Source organism: Amblyomma mixtum, chromosome 4 (genome assembly GCF_055824585.1).
Source record: "Amblyomma mixtum isolate Tamu chromosome 4, ASM5582458v1, whole genome shotgun sequence".
NCBI lineage: Eukaryota > Metazoa > Arthropoda > Arachnida > Ixodida > Ixodidae > Amblyomma > Amblyomma mixtum.
Window position 1 is genome coordinate 151,193,976 of NC_143015.1, and position 26,558 is coordinate 151,220,533.

Consider the following 26,558-nt stretch of genomic DNA (forward strand, 5'->3'; position numbering starts at 1 on the left):
AGATAATGAATGCAGCCCAAAGAAAAGCATTACCAAAATTGAAAGGAAATCACGCAGAGCCTGCAAGAAAAAATTCCATACGTAGCCTACAGGACTGACAAAGCAAGAGCTTGAATTAAAACAAAGCTTTAGCAAGCAGATACAATTTACTTACACGCAAACGCATTCAAAGGAATCCCGTAAAAAGTCTGAAGCAATCGCGCTAAATCCTCTCTATTTCACTTGTTTGTAGAGAGCTCTTGCACCACTTGCAGGGATGTTGTGAAATATTGAACAAACCTGCTCATCGCATTCACGGAACTGTGGGAGTGTTTTCGCACTAGTTACTAGGTTCAACATCAGGAAGGTTTTTAGAATCTACCGAAGCCAAGAATTGACGCGAATTGAGGATTTTCATTTTGTTTCCATCGCCTTTTACTGTATCGGACTTTTTACGGTTTGTCCTTTAGTACACGTGCTTTTTTCTCCTGTTGTACTACCTTCCCCTCGTGCAGACCATTACGACATTTAAACTCCTTTCGCATAAAAATAAAATCTGCTATCAACTGCAGTGAATTGGAAAGTGTACTCCAAGGGAACAAAAGGATAAAAAAAGGTACGGCAGTCAGAAAAAGTTTTATGCTCCTGAAATTCTATATAACCTGTATATTCGCTATAAGGATGAATTTCGTCAATGAGAGACGCATTTCTCTAGCTCAGCACATCTAAGCATATTGATCATGATGATGAGTGTGATGCTCTTGATGATGATGACGATTATGCCCTCTTTCGAGGCAGCTGTGCAGACTGCAGGGTGAGAACACGGACCAATGGTTCGGCCTCGCAGCGTTTGATCTGGACTACGAGGACTTCTCCAACACGTGCTCCTTGATGAACAAGTACGGGAGCTTCTCCAGGCTGCGTGCGCTGCGAAGAATTGTGGAGTTCTTCAGGACGAAGTTCAAGTCATACGCTGACGAACCCAAATGTCTGAAGCTCGTCGCCTGAGTTCTTTTGAGGAGAGACCTGGGCCGAGAACGCCTCTACGCCTCTCCCTACCCTCATGCCCACACCAGCTGCGTCTTTACGGGCTTTAAAAGAATCATTCCATCATTCCAATCTCGGTGCTACTTTTATGCCGTAAACTAGAAGGCTTTCGTTATCGATTAAGTCCTGTAATCTACGGTCTTAGGAAGCGAATAAAACAGGCCACAACAATGCAATAAAGCCGTCTGCCATAGATTTCCTCGTAGTGTCGCAAGAACCAGCGGAAATAAAACAAAAATTAATTTTTAGGTGTTCTTAATACCAGTTGTCAATGCAGTAATTTCGCACGTCTACGCCAATGAATAAAGCGAACATGCTTTTCTTGTTCATGAAAGTCATTTTTAACAGTTGAACGACCGGAAGAAATAGCGAGAGCTTGTTTTTAGAAGGCCTTATGGAGACAGACTTATTCAAGGTAGCGAAATCTGCCGAAATCAGCATGGCACATTTCAGAGCTAGTGAAACCATCAATTTCAGGCTTAGTTCTTCACACAAAGATATTTAAGGACCTGGTGCTGACAGCGAGTCAGCATTTCTCACAATCCGGCGCCATAACCACCAATACCCCCATCGTGTGGCTGCTTCCGCATTCTTTCACCATCGAGGGCTGTAACGCTCCACTCTTGCAAGCAGCTTCTCCTCACTTCTCCGGGAGTTGCTATAAAAATTATCACGGACAGAAAAGGTCCCCTGTAAATCATGCTTTGCAACATATCAAAGAGCACACCAAGCATATCACCTATAAGGGAAGTGCGCTTGGTAGAGCCGCTTCAAACACTCCTGCGCCCTTTGGGACAAAACGAGTTTCGTGCCCCTGAACCTGAAAAGGTAGTTTGTGGTTCGCTTGAAGAGCTGAAATGAGTTCTGAGAGTTCAGTGGAGTTCACATGAGTGATGCAAGGTGTTCAACTGATACGAGTCCCAACTGTCAGAGCAAGCTTAGAGTATTCTTCATTGTGCCACGATAAAAAATTACTCACAGTCTCCTTACAGCACAAGACGGATTTCGGTCACACTACGAAGATCGATGATCCATAAAAAAAATGGGGGGAGGGGGGCGGGGGGGGGGGGGGAGGCGTGTTGTTCAAAAACATTTTCTCTTTAAACATTTCCCTTTAGAAGAGCCGACCACTAAGCCGGATAAAATCTTCTACTCATTACAAAACCGTTGCGTGCCCGGCGACACTGGGGATCGAAGCCTGATTCTACCGCAAGCGAGGCGGAGGATGCCATGGTGTCACTTTGCACCAGATTTTACTAAGCACTTGCAATGCAGATCGCCATCTTGGATTTGAACATTTGGGATATCAGTTTTGTACCTCTTGTCAAAGGCGCTAGTGATTCGTTTCCTGTTGGTCCTTTCTTTCTGGTTTACCAGCATTTAGAATAGGAGTTTGATCCTCACAGACAAAGTACGTCAGTAAAACGGCGAGTTGAGCGAGTTGGTACATACTTGAAGAAAACAGCGCAGCAACAGGGACAAAAGAGAAGAAAACGACGAAGTACGTACGTGCTAGAGACTTCGCAGCTCGTGTAGAATACGTATTGGTTGCGTAAAGCTGCTTCAAGGTACCATTCACTCCCACCGCGGTATTTAGGCTGCCACCTAACGCATGGCCTAATGTCTGGAATGGCCCATGATGTCCGGCTATTGGTTCTAATGTGATTGGGTGGCATTTTTCCGGTCCATACTTCATGCAGACGGTTTTGGTTTTAAAATGGTTTATAATGCAACCTAAGAGATAACACAGAGTCAAGGGCAATCAATAAGCGTATTTAGAAGGGCGATTTTGTAGTTTGCAACAGAAGACTGATTTTTTCAGCGCGTATAAAATACTCGGACAGAGGAAGACCAGCCATGGAGGCTGGTCTGTAATGTCGACTAATTTTTGGCTTGGTTAAAAAGAAAGTATTAGTTATTTTTAGTGCGGGATTTGAGCCGTGGGCATAGCTCTAAAGCATATTGGAATACAAATTAAAAGGTAACACATTGTGAAGGCAGATAACTGCTAGCTTTTCATTCTCTTAAGAAAGGAGAAAAAATTCAAATCTCTGAAAGGTGTTTGAACTGCTGTTTTATGCGTTCAAATACAGAGGAACGGGACGAAAACACCGAAGAAAAGGCTATTTTCTCGTGCGGTTGTCTGTTCTCGCAGACATTGTCCTATTACATTTAGAAGGCGCTACGCGGCTAATTTGCACCGAGCAGAAAATTTAATACCTCGGAAGGGTGCTCAAATCCAAGAACGTGTCTAGCTCTTCAGACTCTCCCTCCGAAAAATTTAATAGCCTCGAGCTCGGTGAGAAACCCGCATGAAAGAACAAAGATTATGAAAGTTCTGAGGGCTACCTGGGCAATACTCAGTTTCTTGGACGACACAGGTCTTGACTCGTGGTTGTAATTAGGTACGCTCCTAATATGCTTGCATTTATTGGCATCTCTTGTCTGTCCACATCATCTCCCATCGCAACCTACTTTTTTCTCCTCCTCCTACCTGGTACAGATAGCAGTGAAGATGACCACCCTTCAAGCCGACCTCTCGGCCTTTTTCTCAAAACAAAACATCTCTCTCTCTCTCTGTTTTCTTACACATCTCTCTCAGTCTTCCTAGATGTTATATAATGTCCCTGTCTAATGCATTTTGTCTGAAAGCCCACAGTTATTCCTAAATAATTTTCTTCACCATTGTTTCCTGAATAATTTCCTCCTCGGTTACCGCACCCTTCGGAATATAGGGCCACGATGCAGCCGCCCAATGCACTTAATGCCCACAGACACCTAAGGCGAGTTGTATATCAGCAGCTCCTCTAAAGAGAAGCTGATTTTTTTTAATTTTTTTTATAATTACACGATCTTCAGGTACAGGAAGTTATAAAGCTTGTAAGAAATATTTTTGCGCTAGCGTTTAAAACAGCGACTTGATCGTCGAATAAAGCATTGACAATATGCGCGTCTCTCATCACAAATTGATTTCTAAGAAGCAACTCGGTGATGACGTCACCTTGAGTAAAACTCGACTTCTGATAATTTCGCCTATACACTTCCGTGCCTCTTCAAATGCCACCGAGCAAGGCTTCGCAGAGTTCACCTTCGATGGAGTTCGATTTCTTCTTCTTTAGAAAGCGTTCCTGTTTTGTAAACACTTTGAAATTATGCTTATTCGGGCCTCCTTCCCGGCGCTTTGCAGTGCACAGAAGCCTAGACGCCATCACACATTTCTTCCGTAAATACAACCCTACTTCATATGCTAGAACTAAAAAGTTTCTCGTGCTTCTCCTTCGAGATTCACGTATTCGTTCCCTCCAAGCTCATTAAATTCCACGACCTCTTGAGTTGCCGGTTTCACTGCGACCAACCGAGCCAAGAAGGCAGAAAGGGTGAAGAGGGGAGGGGGGGGGAGAGAATAGAAGAAACTGGCGCATGGACGAAGCAGTTTTAGCTTCACAGGCCACCATTGAAGATGATGGGGATGATGTATGACAATAAGGGGAAGCTTAGGGCCAGTTGGACAGACATGTTGGGGAGGAGGAATAACCGCAAACTTGACAGGACTGAAGATCGAGAAGAGGACAGTACGAGCGGTACCGCTCGTCCTGTCCTCTTCTCGACCTTCAGTCCTGTCAAATTTACGGTTATTCCTCCTCCCCAACATGTATGACAATGTTTTTCAATGATGCGATATATATGATTCATGACTCACTGTCTAACGAGGCTGTAATGCGCATTGTCGCTAACAACTTCATATTTTAGACTGAAATAAATTAGTGCAGTTATCGACTTCAAAACTGCATCAGGTGACAACACTTAACTTCGAGGAGCTCCAAATTATGCCAACCTACGTGCATTTCCCGCGCTTGTCATGCGCACTTATAAGTGCGGGAACTCTTGTATTCAGATTTACTGTCCGCGAACTATCTACAAGAAACGCCACTGAAGACCCCCATTCTGAAGACCCCCACTACGGCACTTCTTTCTCCCTTCCTTCATTCCCTATTAAAATTTAGGTGCTGCTGAGCGGCTCAGGACTCCTGCCCAGCGGTGCGAAGCTTCGACGAAGAAGAAAGGCGAAAACCGCGAGCTTCGACTCTTGCGCGCGCGCTGAAGGCAAGCGACCGAGCAGAAAAGATCCCCTGGACGCTTCGAGCGAGCACCTCCGCCTCTAAAGGTCATTTTCGGCGAGCCTACAGGGTGAGCCATCTCTTCGTTGTTTGCCACAGCGGAGATCCATAGCTGTTGTCATACTCGGGCCCAAAAGGTGCATTCAGGTCTCGGCGATTAGCAGGTTAAGGCTTTCGGCTGCGAGTCCTAGCCGCAACAGTCACATTTCGATGGAAGCAAAACACGAAGACACCCATGTGCTGCGTGAAACAAGATTAGCAAAGGAAATTCTATTTATAATTCTGTTCCACGTATTCTCATTACCACATCGTAGCTGCCGTTCGACCATTAGACTCTAGGCCAAGGGGGAAAGTAGACAGCAGCATCGACTTGAGCCTGTAGCCATGTATTCCACACTCATCGTGTAGACTTTTCCTTACCAGCCGCTTGCTAGCGCCCCCTACGTTAGGGAGCCAGAAGGGCGTTGTTAAGCACGGCTTGGGAGAGAGAGGGGACAGTGTGTGAGTTTGTGTGTGTGTCTGGGGAAGGCGGTCCGTCAACGTGCGTTCCTGACGTACGTTCCCGTGAGGTTTGTGCGGTAACCGTGCGTTTTCTCTGTACCACGTTAATGTGCGAAATGCAGTAACACTCTTTTTCAATATTTTCTAACTGGTGAGACCTTTGTGTGTCAAGAAAGTGTTAACAATCGGTAATATCAAGATAACATCATGTGTTCAGCCAATGCCTCCTAGACTCTTTAGTGCCTGTGCCATCAGCCGAAAAGGAGCACGAAGTCTTCCCTTTTCCATTTTCTTGCGCCCGTCCGTACTCGCTGGCGTTTCTGCCTATTCAAGTTTAGGCTGTTCGCGAGACGTCCCGTGGCGCCACTTCGCGGAGACTAGAGGAAGCGACGCGCAATGACGCAGCCCGAGTAACTTAACGTAGGGCTCCTAGGGGCTTCCACTGCAGAGCGCCACATCGCGAGTGAGTGGTTTACGCGGCATCCGCGCTGCCCTCACTGTAAAGCGGGTGATCTGACAGGCACTGAAAATAGGCGAGGTATTGGCTCCTGCTTATCATGCCGGGAGAAGCTTTTTAAATCGGTATGCCTCTTTAATCAACCTTGCTTCAAATAAAATATAGGTTTTAATTACTAGCGCGCTAAGTAGTAGTAGCTCATATTTGTACATATAAAAGCTTTAACTGGGCCCCCTCAAATATACTGCAAATTTCGTCGCTAGCTGCCTAACCTAGCCTCATTGTGGTGTAACTGATGATGGGCTAGTTGACCAGTAAAATTCGCAGCATATTTGAAAGCCTATCTCTTTTCAAACAAGCAAATACGAATTTAATGGCGCTATACGGGCGCTATTTTGGCGCTCGAACACCCAAGTGACACAGTCGCAGTTCACCGCTCTCCAAGTCCGGCCGCTTCGTTTGGGAGGGCGCGTACTTCCTGATCCTAGTGCATTTATCTCATCTCGGACTAGGAGCTCTCACGTCAGGATCCTCTAACCGCTGAAGCAGTCAATGCGCTTGTGCAGCCGCACATCTTCGCGTAGCCTCCACTTGCGCTCGCGTTCTAGGCAATGTGCATACAGAAAGATCCTCTGAGTACTGCCTCTGTAGAACCACCTGCTCCTCCAAGATATTGTAGCGAGAGCTACACTACACCATCCGCTTCTCGAGGTCAGCGTGGCTGCGCGCTGAGCCGTGGCACCTCGCTGCGCCAGCTGTGTGCATCCGCGGAGTGACGTCAGAACACGCAGCTGGTGTGCGCGCCGCGCGCCTCGCCGCTGCGCCGACGGTGGAGCAGACGCCGCCCGCCTCGTCAGTTGTGCGCGTCTCAATACTTTACTGACCACCGGAGCGTCTTCATTGGTACAAACAATAGAGTTCAAGCCGTTAAGTAAGCAGCGCGTCTTTCAAGCGAAACCTAAGCGTAGCCAGGGGTATGCACCTCTCGCTGCTCTACCAGATTTAACCAGAGCTAAACCACAGCCAATTTTTGATCGGCTGAGTGACTGAGCGCTTTCTCGCCACGTGATTCTGACGTCAGTAACACCCGTTATTATGGACTACGAAAAACGTGACACGTCTCACTAATGGAAACTGCTGCAAAACGCCTAACAGATTTCCTCCTCCCTTAGGATACACGAGTCGTCCCATGTCCTCCTATCCTCTCTCTGCACGCTAGACGTATCCATTGTCCCAGAAACCACTTTCTGTTCTTTTTTTGCGTAATCTTTCTGCGCTATGCAGGTCCATGTGTTCTAATAACAAGCCCCTCAGTCTGTCCTGGCTATATATTCCTGTTATTGTACAGACAGAGAGGAGATCTCCATTGAGTTTTTGTTTTATGTAAATCAATGTCCTTTCGTCTTTCTGCCCATGGCGGGGTTCGCTCCCCAGCAAAAGAAGCAGCAGTTTCTGAAAAAAACTAGATTTAAATATGTTCCGCTCTCTATTCGAACCAGGGACGTCAATACTGAAAAGGGGTCCGTGATCCCTTTGTTTGAAATGGTGGAAATTTAGCCTAACCTGTGGAGTCCGCCCACCAATAAACTGTCCTGTCACTGCAGTTTCCTGTGACTGCAGGTGCGCTCTGAATGGCAAACACCGGTGCCTACCCTTCCCCGTCGGGTGTGGCTCTACCAAACACCCTGCGGCACGGCTATGAGCCTGCACAGCAGGCCGCGTACGGACCGGCCGGACAGGTTGGGTACGTCCACATGCCGTACACGCAAGTGGCGCCTACCCCGGGCCTAACGACCTTCGAGACCCAGCCGGAGTCCTACATGTCAACAAGTATGCAACTGTGCCAGCTGGCATCGCTGCCTCGATACGCTTGTCTCGATACGCTTTAAGTCGTGACGAATGTACAGTTGTGACTATAGAAAAATGTTCTCTTGTTTACCCTGATATGTATAGTCTTTAGACAGTATACAGACTATTTATATACTCTATCTATTTATTTATTTATTTATTTATTTATCATCATACCCACAGCGCCATTGGCTGGCATTACAGTGGGGGGGTAGAAGAAAAAGTACACAAATGCCACCGCGTGCAGGTGGTTACAAAAAAAAAGATAACAATGAGATAGAAAGAACACGGAATTATTATACACAAAAAAATGTCACAGCATGGAAGAAAATGAATCATTTGATAATATGGACACTACTTCCTCAGGCAGCTTGTTCCATTCCGAAACAGTTTTGGGGAAAAAAGACATTTTAAAAAGGTCAGTCCGGCACCTGTATTCTTTAACTTTAAGTGAATGATCTCTACGTAAAGACACGTAATCAGGGTTGGCTATATATTTGGTTCTGTCTATTCCAGTTCTAGAATGAAATATATTGTGAAATAATTTTAAACGCAGTACTTTCCTACGTTTTTGAAGTGAGTCCCAACCCAAAGATTTTTTCGCGCCTTGCCTTCCTATAGATATTTCTTTTTGTCTGTTCATAGTCTCTAGGATGTCTATAAACAAGTCCACTAACAGTGTATGGCCATAAATCTATAGATAATCTATAGGCTATCTATAGTATTTGTATTGCCTATTGACTGTTCTCTAAGGTTGTGTACAGAGAGTCTACAGATTTTATAGACAGAAGTCTATGAACAGTCTATAGACTGTCTAAAAAGATTTTTGTAAGGGATATACTTATTTTCTGGGAGCGCAGTGTTAAGCGTCTTTGTGGCCATGTCGCCTATGCCTCAGGTACTACAAGTTGCAACGGGTTGCGTATGAATGAAAACTCTTCGCGACATTAGTGTGCTACTGTTTTATGAACCTGCACTTTTCAGGTCGTCTTACTTAAAAACATGAATCTTGTGTTGTTTTGTTATTATGACAATGTCGTAGCGGCACCTTTCGGGATATGGAGCAACAGCTGGGTAGTAGATGTATGCTACTAGCTGAAGTAGTTAACCACATAAAAAGGAAAGGTGACAGTTTCTTCATATGAGGTGACCACGTTGAATTACAGGCCTGTTGAACGAGCATTCTTTCTCGAACTCGCACTATATGCTGGAGCGTTTAATCTGCCTCCTAAGCCTTTTTTTTGTTTTTTTTTTCAGTCTGGAAAGATGACATGTAAGTAATGCAACAGTGATGACTCAGTAATCTTCTGATTTGTTTCTCACCTTGTAAAATGGAAAGCCCGGTAAAGATTACTACTTTAGGCGGCCAGCCTTCGTAAGCGAGACTCCTTTGAAACGTTCTCTTTGTCGTCTCTCATTCCCTGGCAGCTGAATCGCATCAGCAAGTTCTTTTGTGTTAGGAGCACTCCGTGTAACCTTTGTGCTGTCCGTCGAGCATTAATGTAATGTGTACAACAGAGACATATGTGTTCTATATGATCTTTTCGCAGACACCCGTGCGACGTAGCTTTCCTATGAACACATGCATATACTCGTTCCTTTATAGATGTCTTTCTTGCACTGTCTTCTAAAACGCGATTAATCAAATGCGCTTTAGAAAAACTTCCAAGGAAGAGTAGATTTCTGGCAGGAGAAGTAAGGATGACATCAGCGTGAGGATACGCGCACAATTTCAAAGCAATGCTCTATCGTGTAAAAAGTTTCGCTTCCTCAAGACTGGTTTCCATTTTAACTCTTCTAGCATCTGGAAAGTGGGATCACTTCCACGTTCGCCTTTTCCCTAGGCCCATAAAACTAGCTTTTTTTGTTTACTATGAGTGACGCCCGTGTAAGGGTCGCGTTTTCAACATGTGTCCCAGTTCAGCGAGTCTTTGCATTTTACTGCTTTTTTAAAAACGTTTTACATGGAAGCTAAGGAAGTAAAGAGATAAAATAATAAAAAAAATGTTGGCAAAAAAATCTTCCTTTCTGGTTTTCTCATGTAGAGGTGAGTTTCAGCTTGCGCAGATAACCAACTGCATTGTATGCGTCCACTCACACAAGGTACGTAACACGCACAAAATAGACTAGGCAGAGTTTCCGCTTGCGGTAAACGTCGCCAAGATCTTACGCTGAATGCAAATTTCTTTCTAGCGTGGGAACCGAAAATGCGACCTCATTGTGTACAAGCTAGTGACAAAGCGCGCTTGACCAATACTAGAGTATGAACGGTGTATTGTTAGGGCTTACAGAAAGTTGTAGTTTGATGTGGAGCAGAATGACAAAAGAACAGCTAAGCGTCCAGTGTTGGCAAAAAAAGCACGCTACACTGTCCAAATTTAAAGGCTATCTAAGATAATGCTACTTTTTGTCACTTGTCTTCTCGCAGGGAAAAGCCCAACTTGTTTAAAATGGTGATGTTCGCAGCCTTGTTCATCGTACTTCTCACTGGAGTCGTCGCAACTGTGGTGATGCTCCTGAGTGGTAAGCAATTTTATAGTTTGGATAGCTGTGCGATTTTCCCTCAGAGGACCGTAAACAAAAAAAAAAGATTTGCTAAGCTAAACTCTGGCGTAACTCATGATCAAATCCATCGAGCGCTATCGCTTATGGTATAGATATAAGAGGCGTGGTGCCATGAAAAGCCTACACTGTATCACATCACATGGGCATGTCAAAAAGTCGACATCGTCCCAGTTATACCAAACCCAAGTGTGGAGCAATGGGAGGGTCTGCTCTCCAGCGACTGCCGCGATGACCAGATCGGTTTGATACGGCGAGCTCAGCTGACGGCAGCATCCAGCGGAGCCCTGGAATCGGGGCAACCGACCGTTGCGGATGGACTCATCTGACCACATAAAAAAACCTTGTGCTAGAGCCGAATAAAGTTATCCTATCCTATCCCATTCAAACTCGTTCGTCGCTTTACCTCAAGAGGCGCAGTGTTTCTCAAGAGTGGTTGATTTATTGGCGGATGATGCTGCGGGTTCTTCCACTTCCACTAGCTTTTGCAATGCTTCCGTTGTTGCGCAATCTTCCTTGCGCGAACTTCTTCAGGCGGCGAAGAGGTCAGAATAATTCTGGAGTGGTAGACGTTGTGCCTCCACTTCTAGGCGCTGTGACGTCATAACAGCTGCTACGGGGACTCCGCACCCGTTGCTCCTGACTGCGACGCCAGGCAAGAGGATAGTGACGTCACACAACTGTGCGCCCGTATACTCTCCTTAACCGTTATATAGCTCGTGCTTAAAAAAAAATGTGGCGACCTCCATCCGCAACATCTGAGTTTTAGTGTATGTCTTTTCAAGCTTATGATAGCTCCTTTAACAATAAAAGTAGCCTCTTTGCATTTCAGTCAGTAAAGGTGAACTTTAATTCGACCTCAGAGTCTACCGCTCCTAAGCTGCACCTCAGATATGAAGCGCGCTGTACTGATGGGCTGCGGAATATTTTCACCATCTAAGACAAGTGGCACTGCTTTCGTGCGTTGACATCGAGGGTCCAAACTGTCGATTCATTTTAATAAAGCAAATCAACTTCAAGAATGTCACGTATTGCATTATCATTACCATGCCTGGATTCATAACGCTAAATTATGCTCAGAAGTTTCTTGTCTAGCTTTTCAATCGCTCTTCACAGCATCGTGTTATCTTTGTATTCAGGACCCTTTCAACTCTGCCTCAAAATAGCAGGAAGGTAACGCAACAGCGCATCAATCCCACTGACATGGTTGCAGAAAACAAAGATCCGGAAAAGTTGTGAATTAATCTGGTTGATATTTCCTATGTTTTATTTTCGACGAAAATTATGAACTTCCAGTGTCTCGAGTGGATAAGAGTTCATAGCTTCTCGCTGCTTCTTGAGTGTGTGTCTGTTTTTGATCTTGTCAGTGTGTGTTGCCACTTTTCAAGTTTTGTATCACCCTATGACACGACGCACATGAAATGTGTTTTTTTTTTTAATGTGCACGCAGTACCCTCAGCCTATCCCACCGAATCGACTAAAGATGACTTCGGGGACGTGGGAAACGCCGACGTGTCGGTGTATATCGTCCACGAGACCCCACGAAAGAGCGTCACAACCACGCCTACGCTGCCACCGGAATCCACAACGGCTGCGCCGCCCACCCCCTCTACCCTCTCGCCGCGTCAGGGTAAGTCCCACGCAGGAGGCCTTTCATCGCAGTGCCGTTTTAGAGTGCAGCTCTTCGTCGTCGTCGTTGTCGGCGTAACCGCCAGAACTATAGCAAAGCGAAGAGCACGGTGAAGTGGCAGAGCTATAGCAGATAGAAGAGCACAGCCAAGGATTAAAGTAGCCCAAGCAGCACAGGTAATCGGCCCAATATCGGAAATGAATGGTTGCACTCTGGTCCTTTGTAGGACCGTCATTTGTCAATAAATTTCCATCGGTCCAATATTGGCCCAATATTGGTTTCACTATGGTCATTTGTAGGACCGTCATTTGCCAATACATTTCCAATATTGGGCAGATTAGATGTGCTGCTGGGGAGAGCGATAACTAATTCCGGAGGGCTAGGAAGTTAACGCGGAGGAGGAAGTAGTGGTGCGTGAAAGAAAACAATTGTGGTTTCTGAGGAAAGAAAAATTAGCTCAGGTTTAGCTCTGGTTAAACCGGGCAAGTTGCGTAAGCAGCGTGGAGCCTGGTGGAGCGCGGCTGAAACGGTTGCTATGGCAACGGCGCTCCATCAGTGACCTCGCTGCGGCTGAAGGTCAACCGTGGCCACCGCCGTGAGCTACGCGACGGCTTGAAACCTGGCGTAGTATTGCTTACGCAATAAAATCATTCTTGGTTCTGTCCTTTCGTTGTTCCCTCGCACCTGTAGCTCTCAATTCTCTCGCAGAATTTTCAAACCTCAAATGAACTCGTACAAAAAATACCATTATGTCGGTTTAATTCATCACGCAGCGCACCTCTGTGAAGGCCCTGTTTGTTTGATTTTAATTGAGCTGTCTGCCCATACCCAACTTCTTGCTGCAGTTCAATCAATGAACGGGCTGTCCAAGTTCAAGCTGCTTTTCATATATGCTGTCGCTCTCTTCGTTTCGAACAGCCCTGAACGAACGGCCCATGGTGTGCACCGTAGGATCCAAAATTAGCAGCGCGGCCATGCTCCCCGATGATGGGCTCTGTGACTACGTCTTCTACGACTCGATGTACAAGGATGGCCGCAACATACTCCTGGATCCCGCTGGATTCCAGAATGACCTACGAATATTTATCGACTCTTACAACACGTACAGGACCACCGCTTTCGGAATCGCATTCGCTTTCAAGTAAGCAACCGCCATCCCTAGCATTCACGTGTGGAGCGATTTTCGCCTCTAACGGCTTCCTGGCAATAATGAATGTGGAGTGAACACGTTCGTGTTTGGAACGCCGTTCGTCGATGTGGAGCACAAAATCCCTTAGTGTACGAGAAGTCTATTTTTAATATATCTGCATTTTAGGTGTCCTGGTCAGGTCTTATAATAGTAACAAATGATTTCAGCTCGGCAATCTCGTAGGAATGAAATCTTTCTCACGCATTTCCTTGAGGACGTTAATTGTTTCTTACGCTCTGCATAAATACTGGAGGATACTTTAAGCAAAGCAAACAAAAAACGATGGAAGGGAGCCTAACTATACGCTACAGATAGTTTCGCCAAGCGATCTTGTTTTCGTCATGAGGGAGGAGTAGAGCAGTACTACGAGGAGCCCCACTATACGGTATGCAGGGCAGAGCAGTACCACGCGTCAATTCTGACTCGTCAGTAGGTTGCGGTCACGTCTGAGACGTGTACGCTGTCTGCTTGGAATGGCGGCCTAAGGAGAGCGGTGGTATAGTGCATACTTTTAAGTTTCTTGTTTCTCAATCTGCTTCGAGATCTGGTTCGTGTAACTTCAGTTCACCAACTTCAAAAGGCGAGTCATAGGTTGTGACGTCACATTTCCGGTTGACATACTACGCCATTTCATGACGTCATCAGTTTTGTTAATTATTGTATTACTTTTTAATTCGTAAAAACTAATTATTAATTTCGTGTTACGACATGCTACACTTCGTCGATGACGTCATTTTTCCTTTTTTTGTATTAATTCTCTTGATCTATTTTCAAGCATTCTTAATTATTTTCCTGTTATTACATACGATGCCATGTTAATCAGGTTCTCAGTTTTTAATTACTTGACCGCTAAGGTGTGAATTTCGCATTACGACATACTAAGCCACGTTGATGGCGTCCTCAATCTGACTGACAGTTAGGGTGGGGCAACTGCGGACGCACACGCCGACGAGTCATGAGCTTATAAAGGCTTTCGCCTTAAAAGGCCGACCCAGCAAGGATGGGACTTGGCTAAGAACAGGAGCACACCACCCATTTGTCTGTGCTTTTTTTTCTCTCGGTCTTGTCCTTGTTACTCAGTTCGTTTCCTGACTGCGCTGACAGCCTATATGAAGTCCGTTAATAACTGCTAATTTATTGTCCACTTAGTTTTACTGTAGCGACTGAAAATACGGCATTCTTTGAGTGCACGACGCCATGAAAGATGGTTAAAAGGTGCACACGGCGGCTGCAATCGTTCCGCGCTCTAACGACTCGATATTATTCTTCCGTAATGCAGAAACGCGAGACACCTGAAGCCTAACCTGAGAGTTGGCAGCCGATCGCCGCTGGGCTATTTCTGGGATCGCGAAATCTTCCACTTCGGCATCCTGGACACTCCCACCTCAAACCTGAAGGCGACGGAAGTGAATGCAGCCATGGACTGCCTCAAGGTACTTATATTTACATATTTATTATTTATTCAAGGTGGTAGAAATTTCCGGAACGCTTCACTACGACGTCCCTTATAGCCTGAGTCGGTTTTTTTTTTCATTTATTTACCCTAAAGGCCCACCTGGGCATTACATAGGGGGGAAACATCACGAAAGAAATACAAAGATCAAAATACAATGCATAAATTCAAAGAACACAATACAAATACAAAGATATACAAAGAACAAAAGACGACAGGTAAATCAAAAGGTAAATCTTACATACCTACTCTGCCCCACTATCTTTTAGTATTGAAAGAAACTGGTCGCGATCAATAGTGTTAACTACAGAATGGGGGAGGGCATTCCATTCCCTTATCGCTAGGTAAAGAAACGAGAATCTGACTGCGTCAGTTCGCGCAAATGGAGGTTCGACTTTTTTATTGTGGTCAAGTCGATGAAATGTGCGCATGGCAGGCCTAATTAGCGGTTCGGAGTAGGGTGTGGGGTCAAAATATAATTTATGAAAAAAGGCAAGGCGTGATATCTTACGTCTGCTTTCCAACGTAGGAAGGTTAAGGTTCTCTTTTATTACGGTCACGCTTGAGAAACGCGAGTACTGACGCGCGATGAATCGGCTGGCCCTGTTTTGCAGGGTTTCTAACTTGTTAATAAGGTACTGTTGATGAGGGCACCAAATGAATGACGCATATTCGAGCTTCGGTCTGATCAGCGTGGTATAAGCAATTAGTCGTGTATCTTTGTTAGCTTTATAAAGTGACCGACGAATAAAACCTAAAATTTTATATGTGTCAGTCAGAACGTGATTGGTATGAGTGCTCCAGGACAGAGTACGGGTTAAATACACTCCTAAGTATTTGAAAGATGTAACAGACTCTATTTCAGTATTACTGGTGGTATAGGTGTTTGACAAAACGTGACAGCGGGTACTAAAACGCATTAACTTAGTTTTTCTTGTGTTAATGGTGTATTTCTTGTGTTTGGGACTTTAAACCCCTATAAACCAAAAACTTTAATTATTCACCCATTCATTCAGTTATACCTCAAATGCTCCAAGTGTGGTATTAAGTGAAAGGTGGGTCTTTACAAAATGTCGATGATATTTTCAGTGAGTAGCTTGAAATGCGTTGGATTAGTGTTGAAATGCGATGGAAGGAAAGTGACTCCGGTCCTTCGATGTCTAGAAAAAAAATCGTTTATGGTGCGCTTTTGTACGGCCAGATGGTGTGTTAACTCCTTAATCTTGATTAAGGCGGTGAGAAACACGTTTAGCAGACATAATTAAAGTTTCTAACTGGTGAAGGATAAAATTAAAGCTATATTAAGGCGGAAGCCTTTAATGTCTCATCGTTGTAAGCAGCAGTTGTCGACAGAAAATGTCACGCTTTTCAATTGGTGGAAACGGTCGTTACGTCACAGTGCGCGAATTTCAAACGGGGCCAATTGCACTTTGGCTAGTAACCATGCAACCAATTGAAGGGATCGTATAGTGATGCTCTAAGTAAGAGGGACTGACCTTAGTTAATTGCTTAATTACCCAATTAGCCTAATTAGCTTTACTAGTCAGGCCATATAAATAAATAAAAGCGATTAAGAAATTGGTCGAGCTCAGGAATCGAACCCCGGTCTTCGGCGTGACAGACGAGCACGCTATCCACTCAGCCATGCCAGCTCGATGGTTTGGAATGAACAAAGGCGCGTCTAGTGAATACGGTGTCTTCACTCACTCTCATCCTCCTCCATTCCCTTGCGGCGAGGTTTAGGTGTCCACCGACAAATGAGAGACAGATATATTTCCTTTCCTCAAAAACCAATTTACCGACAAGCGAGGCGTAGAACCGAATGGGCGATGGCGTTCTATGGACTCCTTGGCAGCGTTGCAAGACGCTGTCGCGTTCCACTCTTAGGGGCGAAGCTTAACATCTTAACCACACATCAGTGACCACACTTTAGTTCAAAAAAGTGCCCCCCTGAATTTTGACGGGTGTCCACCGAGATATGTGAGACAGTTACTGCGTAATTTCCTTTCCTCAAATACAATTTTCATTTTCTTCATTACGGCTCCTCTTTATCTATCTTCTTTCACTCCCACTTCCTCCCTTCCTCTACGGTGCGGTTCAGGTGTCCACCGAGATGACAGAGAATTACTGCGCCATTTCCTTTCCTCAAAAAGCGTTGCGTTCAAAGGGCAAGGCATCGCGCCGAACGGGTGGTGGCGTTAGGTGGACTCCCTGGCAGCGCTACAACGCGCTGTCGCGTTCCACTCCTAAAGGCGGAGCTTAAGCGTCATTAATTAGCAGTTAATCAGTATTCAGGCATTAATCAGTAATTAGCAATTAATTAGTGATTTGCCATCACTTAGTAATTAGTACTCAATTATATGTGACGCCACCAGGGCCACAGAAACAGCGAAGGTGGTGCGGAAAACGCTTCCGCCTCTACCCACTTTAGACAGTCAAAGTGCCCCCGGAATTTTTTTATGGCGGCTTGAATCAAGAGATGGAACATTATATGCTCTGTGAAGGCTGCGGCGATCTGAGCCAATCAGAACGCCGCGCGCTACGAAACATGTTCCTCGGCGCACTTACCCTGGACTGGTGGCTCCACCTCTGGGAGGGAAAGAACACTAGTCTCCAGCTGCTGCGAGCAGGAGATTCGCCTGACTCGGCGGGTGTGATGTGTAAGAATGGCAACGTACACTTCGCAGCAGGACTCCGCAGTGCTGTGTTCGTGCTGACTTTGTATGCTATTTTAACCAGCGCATGAAACGTTCACTGTACTTGCGAAACACCATACCGAACCATCTTTTCAATCACTGCAATAATTAACTGCTCAAAATACAGTCACACATGCGCATATATTCGAGAGACTATTGGTCGTCTTCCTTGGCCCTAATTGGACGAGAGAGCTCTACCTTTCACAGTGCTGCAAACAGCTTGTGAGATGAAGTACAAATTCTTATTTCTGTTTTTGACGCTTGAATCGAAGCAACGCTAAAGGAAGGAAGAATATTGCTGCGCATTTTTTTCGGTGTACTCAATAGTGAGAGAAAGATTTGACTGATGATGGTCCCATACTGCGCATATTAAGCATCCTGTGACGTCAAGAGTTGCTTCTCAATTCTTCCAAGACCTGCCTTCACAAACGTCCCACTGCTTAAAAAAAAAATCATAAGACCACTAGGCATAAATGTACGTGCATTGGGCCAATACAAACCACTGCCAGGTTCTAAGAAGTAAAAGTGTTTAACTGGTTAGAAAAAATGCCCCGAGAAAGAAGGCTTCAATTACTTCCTCAAAAGGGAGCAGACATCAAGGTTTCTAGGATGGCGATGAAGGACCATTGCACGACGAGAGAGGTGTGGTAGTTTAACTGTGTTTGGCCATCTGGTGGAAACCACAAAGGCTACGTTTCCTGTAATTTCATGCATCCTTGATACCTGCTATGATCTAAGATTCATCAATGAAAGCCCAACCCTCAAGTTTGTATGGTTAAAGATAACACGCTCTTGGGCGGGTTGATCCTTCACTGTAGCGAAACTGCGAAAAAGACATCGACGTGACAGTGAACGGGACTAGCGTGAACTCGCAAATAATTTTATTCGTCGTTTACCTAAAGTGTGGTGGGACGAAAACCTTAAGCGCGGTGTTGCTGCTTGTGTCACTGATGTGTGGATAAGATGTTAAGCTTCGCCTGTAAGAGTGGAACGCTGCAGCGTCTTGGGACGCTGCCAGGGAGTCCACAGAACGCCATCGCCCGTTCGGCTCTACGCCTTGCTCGTCGGTAAATTGGTTTTTGAGGAAAGGAAATGTATCTGTCTCGCATATCTCGGTGGACACCTGAACCTCGCCGTAAGGAAAGGGAGGAAGATGGGAATGAACGAAGACACCGTATTCACAAGGATAGGATAAACTTTATTTGCTCTCTTTTACAAGTCAACTCGCGCCTTTGTTCATTCCAAACCATCGAGCTGGCATGGCGGAACGGTTAGCGTGGTCGTCTCGCACTCCGGAGCCCCTGGTTCGATTCCCCAACTCGACCATTTTCCTAATGTGCTTTATTCATTACATGATTTATTTTACTTGGAGCATCACTATACCATCCTTTTAATTGGTTGCATGGTTACTAGCCAATGTAACATTGGCCCCGTTTGAAATTTGCGCACTGTGACGTCACGATCATTTTGGCCTGTTTAAAAGCGTCACATTTCTGTCGACAACTCCTGCTTACAACGTTGAGGCATTAAAGGCTTTCGCCTTAAAATTAAAGGGGACAATTAGGGTCCGCCCTATAGATATGACGCGACAGAGTTAAATGAGTTCGTTCGCGCATTGCAGAATCCGGTTTTCTTTATTTGACATTAAAAGACACCTGGGAGTTGTCATACCACGCCTGGCGCAGTGGTGCAGCGTGTTTGTGTGCGTATGTGCTGATTTTTATTCAATGCGGTCGCCACCATACAGCTGCGAGGTGGTGGTCTTGGCTATAGTCCGTGTACCGCGTTCTTTTTCCCCAAGCCGCCTGCCTTCAAAAAAATATGGCTACCGTGGCCTAATGTTGCCATAAGAGCAAACAATGATTTGCACGGACCTCCCATACAATGGTGTGTTGTTGCTGTTGCGACTGAAAGGAGGATGAAGAGGAAAATTGCGCGAGCCTGCCTACTGGCTGCCTACAGCACGTGGCAGCCACAACCGCTGCCACGTGCAGATAGGAGAGAGTTGAGAGATGTGGGACGCAAAAAAGAGAACAAGCGCGCGTCGCAACAGACTCCTCCGCCGACACCGGCTTTAACAGAATCAACCCATCTTCCGTACTGGTGGCAACACAACAGCGAGCCTCCAAAGCCTCTGGGCTTTCCTCTAGGACACGCATACATGTTCAAGGTGTTGCTGCAACGAGTTACAAAAATAAAGGCCTTCCCTTTATTCTGAGTGTCCGTTCACATTATTTACGATTTTAACGGTGCCAACTACGCAGAACTTCAATTTCTCATTTTAATACCGAGGTTGTTAAGAGGGATACGCAGAGAACAGGGATGGCATTCATTGTGGGAACGTCTGTCAGGACAAGCCCTGTAGCTTCCAGATCCGGCCACGGGGAGTGGAGGTTTCGCGGTACTCTAACTTATCCATTTATTCAGTGACTCTAGCCTCCGCCGATATAGTGGCGCCACTTGCCTCAGCGGGATCATCATCATCAGCCTGACTACGCCACCTGCTGGGCAAAGGCCACTCCCATGTGTCTCATACGCGGTAACAAAGGTATTCAGCCGGCATTAATATGTAAACTTTGTACAAAATATACACCCGAATCCCTAGTTTCCGCTACCGACAAAGATATTTTCCCTCCTTTTAGTTATTTCTTCTGAACTGCTACCACCACCACCAACAGCAGGGGGAGTAAAAAAATATCTACTAGCAGGAAGGGTGCGAGGCGTTTACTCGTATACCACTTTCTTATTCATCGCCTATCAATAGGAAGTATTAAAATCATTAGAAACTTACGAAAGTTATCAATGCAGAAAATTTTTACAAAAACTCTGCTCTCATCGTCACGCTCCAGTTAAAAGTACCTAACTGTCCTCTATGCTAAATATTAAGTTTCACATGCAGCATGAGATGGACTACAAGAAGCAGGTTTCGATACCATGATGCGAATATTTGAAGAAGTTACTGAATTGTACATAATGCGAATCTTTATTTCTCCGAGTGTTTTCCTTCCCAGATTTTGCTCTTAAAAAACCGCGAAAGCTACGTTGGTGAGGTCTGCATGCTCACGACAAGCCGTACGTTCTGATGGAGAACAACTGAAAGATGAATTAAAAATACTAATTCATTTTTATTTAAACAAAAACCAATAGCCGCTGAATCCACTTTTGTAAGTTATTTTTGAATTGATATCGCCTGGGCGTCTGGATTTAGCGCGGAATTTCTACGAAGACCAGGGGGCATCTTACTAGCTTTGCTGCAGCGCCAGGAAGCACTGAGAACCATGATAGTCGCGTCAACCACAACGCGCTCAAACAGGCTGGCGCCGGCGAGCACTCCAGTGGCGACAAGAAACTCGTACGAGACTACTGTGCAAAGGATTTATTGACAGTTCTTGTGAAAGAGGGCAGGGACAGAGGATAGAGGCAGCTCCGTACTTCCGTACGCCGCGTCAGCGTTAGCTCCGAACAGGCACACTGGAGCCCTCGTAGCGGCGACGACAGTCGAGAAGCAGCAGGCCACCCCGTTCATGTCCCCTAGAGGCGTTGACTAGGGGCCCCCTTGCGTTGACCGGAAGCAGCAGCGTGGAAAGCGTTGGCGGCTATGCCTAGTCGACGCCCCGGGAAGAGGACGAAGCGCGCTTGCGGCGTTGGACTGCTGGTGATTAGAACGGAACTCTGCGCACGTGCACCTAGTAATGAACACATACAGGAGATCAGGAATGACAACACTGATGGTGGAGAGTAACCTTGCACACCGCAAAAGAGCCGGACTGACGTCCACCTTGCCTGGTCAAGAGGCCCCCTTGAAAGTATGCATAGGCAGATAATTAGCACATACAGGAGATCAAAAACGAATGCACTGATGAGAAGAGTACCCTTGCACACAGGAAAAGAGCCGGACTGGGGCGTCCACCATGCCTGGTCAAGAGGCCCCCTTGAAAGTATGCAAAGGTAGCTAATCGGAATATACAGGAGATCAAGAACAGATACACTAACGAGAAAAGCAACCTTGCACACCGCAAAGGAGCCGGACTGACGTCCACCTTGCCTGGTCAAGAGGCGCCCTTGAAAGTATGCAAAAGTTGGTAATATCAGGAATGACTGCACAAGACAGAAAATCGCGAAAAGAATTTATGTCGATTACAGGAAGGACACACCCGTAAAGCAGACTTCTACTGTCAGCAGTAAAGCTCTTGTGAAAAGAGGCGGCATCATACGTGAGACAGGCAGGAATGAATATCTTGCTTGGTGCATGGATGCCGGATTGGGACCAAAGAACCGAGCCCGGCCTTCCTTAGCCGCCTTCCTGCTGTCCGCATTAAAGATAGCCCCGAATCCGGCGTACCTGCAAAGATAAAAGGTGAACAAGGCAACCGGGTATGTCGTCAGCTTACCAAAGGCGTCCGAGCGTACGCTGGCTGCACTGTCGGGAACAAACGTGGCATACACCACGTTATCTTCGACTAGCTGCATCCTCCGCCCCCTTCAGGGGCACTTTGTGTGGTGCAACCTGACGGGGCACCGCTCTCAGCTGCAGCCATGTCAGTTTTCTCGTTTTGATAAGTAGCCGACCTGTACTTATCGAAAACGCAGAAAGACTGGACGCTGCCATGCAGTGACGTCGAAGCTCCCGACAGTACAGTGCTTGGGCCGGTAGGCAGGGGGTGCACGAAAGGAACGCCGCACGATCCACGGCAGCCGTATCGGGCCCGATGTTATCGCGGCCCGAATGCACCAGTGCCGTTGGATCAAGTGTGAAGTCAGGACATCTGCAAACAAAAAAAGGGTGGTGACAGACGCGACCATGTAGCAGTTGGGCATGGTACTCACCGTGGCTGCCGAGAGAGCGTGACTGAAGCCTGAAGCCGCGGCACTGAAAAAAAAAGTAAAGCAAACTACCCACCTTGGCTGCAGCGAAAACACGATGTGCCGCAGACCGTAGGCAGCGTCCATTCTTCGGAGTTGCTGGACGAGACTGGCGAAAATTTCCGAGCGCCGTGTACGAGCACAAACCACATACGGCTAATCCGACATACCAGCTTGGTCGCAACGCCGCTTGGAATGGATTTTTTTCTGTGACGTAAACGGCAGCGGGCTCGCACATCTAAACCACCCCCTATAGCTGACCTGCCTAGTGTGAGCTAAGGCCTAAAGCTGTGTTCACCGCGAATCCTAGCTCACCGCGCTTCCGTCACAGACAAAAAACCGGATGGCGACAGTACGTGAAACCTGTGCTTTACATGCTGCGGGTTGCTTATTGTTGGATCCAATGGTCGCGGAAATAGCGACAGGAAAGTTTAAATTTCGCTCTAACAGCCCACAGCAGGTTTCACGGACAATGTCACCCCCGCCGCGAGGCTTTGCCCCGCACTCACCTTCGATGCCGATGGCCTGGCTCGAAGGTATACTCCACGGCAGTCGTCAGTTGGTCGAGGGTGCAACGGCGCCCAGGCATCCCCGAGGGGCGGCGAAGATGACGGCAATGCACTGGCAACGGGAAGTCACGTCCAGAAGCACTGCCGCTAGTACGGCGAAAATAAACCCTCGTGGAGGGCACCCAGAAAGAAAGACTGAATGCCGCACTTCCTATGTTATGGCGAACGTTGAGCGCAAACACCTAGACAATCCGCGAATAGCGGAACGCACGGACAGGCGCTACAGTAACAACTGCGTTACTCTTCCTCAAGCCACACGTGTATACGAGGTCTGTTAGAAAAGTATCCGACTTTATTTTTTTTGCGAACACCTGATGGATATGAAACAAGCGCGCTTACAGCAGTCAACCTTGAACCCTCGGGCGCATTCACGAATTTTTTCCCGCCTGCCGATAGCGTCAGTCGCTGGCAAGCAGCGTTTGAATGAGGCAGTGCGCAGTGCTCTCGTCGGTTTTTTGTTGCAAGGAAAATGGCGGAGCGAGAGGAGCAGCGCTACTACCTCAAATTTTGCCAGAAACTTGGCGATAGCCAAGTGGAAACCATTCGAAATGTTCAGACGGCTTTCGGTGATGATGCTATGAGCAGCACACAGATTAAGCAGTGGAGCAACTGGTTTAAAGACGGCCGCACATCCGTGGAGAGAGAGCCACGCTCCGGTCGGCCATCAACATGCCGAAATGACCAGGTAATTGCCGAAGTGAACGCTGTGGTGATGCGGGACTGTTGTGTGACTATCCGAGAAATTGCGGGAGAGGGGGACATCAGCAATTTTTCTGCACATTCCATTATCACCGAAGATTTGGCCATGGAGAGAGTGGCAGCGAAATTCGTGCCGAAGCTGCTGACAGTGGAGAAAAAGCAGCTTCGTGTTGAAGTCTCAAAGGAGATGCTGGATTCCACAAACAGTTGCCCTGACTTCACCGACGCCGTAATCACTAGTGACGAGTCTTGGGTGTACGGGTACGACCCGGAAACCAAATCACAGTCGTCACAAAGGACGCATTCCACGTCATCAAGACCAAAGAAGGCCCTCCAAGTGCGCAGCAATGTCAAAGTGATGCTGACTGCTTTTTTGACTCCCTCTGTGTGGCACACCACGAGTACGCACCCCACAGGGTCAAAGAATGACTAAAGAGTAACAGAGATGTCCTCCATCGCCTACGTGGCGCTGTGCGGCGCAAGAGACTGGAATTGAGGTCAACAAGAAATTGGCGCATCCCTCGCGGCATTGCTCCTGCACATTCCTCGCATTTGATTCAGACTTTTCTGGCGAAAAACCAGACTCCTGTAGTTCAACAGGCTCCTTACTCTCCAGATATGTCCCCCTACGACTTCTGGCTGTTTCCTAAAATCAAGAGGTCATTGAAAGGAGCGCGATTTCAGAAAAGAAAGGACGTTATGGCTGCAACGACAGCAGAGCTAAATTCCATTCCGAAAAGGGCCTTTTCGGAATACTTCCAACAATGGTAGCACCGCTGGGAGATGTATATGGAGCCCCAAGGAGACTAATTTGAATGTTATTAGGTTTCTAACACTCCAGTTATGCCAGGTTTTTTTCTTCGGCCAAAGGTCGGATACTTTTCTAACAGACCTGGTATAATTTCGGCCATCCTTGCAAGGCGGATGCATACAATGGTGGCGAAGGCTGGGCATAAAAATGGTTGAGCGCGACTGCAGCACCGCCACAATTGGGGGGGGGGGGGGGGGCAATACACTCGTATATAGAAATATAAAAGAAAGAATTAAATTGCTATGAACACAAATAAATAAATATTTTAATGCCAGGTTTTAAAAAAATAGGTAAGTTATCTTGGCAAAGCGTTATGCCAAATTTCGTAACTTTTGCAACGCTCTTGTAGCGCCCCCTGTTTATGAGTGTGTGGTGCATTTGCAGCGCGACTTTGCAGGCCTTGTTTCGTTTCGGTTTGCGGCCAGTGGCGGGAGCTTACGAAGCGATTCCGTATCGCCAGCTGTCTGCAACGGCGCGTCTGGGAAAGCGTATGAACTTAGCTCGCCAGTCTCGAAATGGCCCCTTTAAGATGTTTTTGCTGTCTTTGCTCGTCGCTTTTCTGTTACCGTTTGGTAATATTTGCACCCCGCTGCACCGCTGCAGCAGTTTCATTGGTTCTATCGTTTCCTTCGGTGTACGGCCAGTGCGAATCCTTTTCCCGTCATTGTGTCTCACTTCGCGCTTTTCGTTTGGAGCGCTTAGCTCTTCATTTCAAGATGAGCTTGAGGCATGTGAAGGCACTTTTCTCTGTGGCACACTGCGACAGCGTGGACTGTACCCTCAGTGTCTTATTACACCGCTTCCTGCAGGACTTTCACAGGTGAGCTCTTGTCATTGTTGTCTGCTGTAAATATGCTTTTGTCGGGCTTTTCGCTTATGTTTCGTAGCTCTAACCGTTCCATGCGTACTTGGCTTCATGTTATCGGAGATATTTATGTAAACCGCAGGGCACGCACTTGCAGTCGAAAGAGGCCCATCAGTTCTCTTATTTATCGTATAGTTTGTTTCGTGCAGCCTACCGTCACAATGTGAACTTGATGCCGGGCTCTCAGAAGCAATCGCGTGTCTTCTACTGACCGCAAGGCCAATTTAAAGCGACTGTGCTGCCTAACATTTCTGAGCATGACATATTGGTTTTCCAACAGCGTGAAGCCAATTTGAGGATCCCCTCGCAACTGACGCTATCGAAACTCAACCACGAGTATGTGCGCCGCCTTGACGGTGCCTTAACTGAATTCGGTCAGCAGTAGTCATTGCCTTTCTACATATACATGACCGTCAGTGTAGTTTTAAACTCATTTCTCTGCTTCGCTCTCGTCATTCTTTGAGTATAGAAAAGCAGCTAGCCGCGTGGTATCAGGTCGAGCGCAACCGCACTTTGAGGCGCGGAGGCTTGACGCGAGCATTTATTTCCATAGTTAAGATATAATTTACTGCATTTAAGTGAAAGGAAGCATGGCATGTTGACATTTTGGAGTATACGGTATTAATTTCGGTGCAGTGTATAACACGCATGCTGCATCATGTCCAGGTGCAAAACGTGGGTGCAGTTCTGCCACAACCTCAGCCCGGAGAAGACGCCGTGCCAGCTGTGAGACGTGCGGGTTTGTTCCAAGCACTTCGAACAGTCTGCGTATCTGCCAAGGTTATCAGCGGACAGGGTGACTGCGTTACGATGTTGTGCCTACTCGTGGAAAGACTGGCGATATATTTTATCGAACTTATAAATCATTTAAATCCAGGCACTTTCATTTGGTTTCAGATTGCTCATGAATAGGGACATGACTAGCACGAACTCAAGCACATTTGACTGGCAAAGGTTGACGCGCGTTTAAAGGCAACAATCTCCAAGAGACGCGGGCCCAAAAATGCGGATTCTACAAAGAGTGTGGTTTATAATTCGCGCCTAAAGCATACGTAGCGTAACGTCATTCAACGTCACGCACTCGTAACTGTGCCGCCCAGAATCCAGGGGTGCTTGAATGCCCATGAGCCGCCATTTTTTGGACCAATGGGAGTCTGTGGAGCCTTCGCTACCATAGTAAATCCACGTTGACCCTTGAGCAAGCAAATCAAAAATAGACAAATCAGAGATAAGTTAACAGCGACGCGAGTTCAGGAACTAAAGGGATAGGG

General features: G+C 46.6%; 2 protein-coding genes across 2 annotated transcripts in view; both read left to right on the plus strand.

Moving 5' to 3' along the window:
* LOC149348788 (uncharacterized) overlaps window positions 1-987 on the plus strand; it is a 47,246-nt gene extending 46,259 nt beyond the window's left edge. The window contains exon 9 of the mRNA XM_089541848.1: window positions 778-987. Within this exon, the coding sequence (XP_089397974.1) occupies window positions 778-987 (210 nt within the window). The remainder of the gene's footprint in view (window positions 1-777) is intronic.
* Window positions 988-7,733: 6,746 nt separating this feature from the next.
* The window catches only part of LOC149348789 (uncharacterized), a 31,680-nt gene continuing 12,855 nt past the window's right edge, over window positions 7,734-26,558 (plus strand). Inside the window, exons 1-6 of the mRNA XM_089585909.1 lie at window positions 7,734-7,932; window positions 9,208-9,223; window positions 10,379-10,473; window positions 11,963-12,142; window positions 13,061-13,283; window positions 14,611-14,764. Of these exons, the coding sequence (XP_089442035.1) occupies window positions 7,734-7,932; window positions 9,208-9,223; window positions 10,379-10,473; window positions 11,963-12,142; window positions 13,061-13,283; window positions 14,611-14,764 (867 nt within the window). The remainder of the gene's footprint in view (window positions 7,933-9,207; window positions 9,224-10,378; window positions 10,474-11,962; window positions 12,143-13,060; window positions 13,284-14,610; window positions 14,765-26,558) is intronic.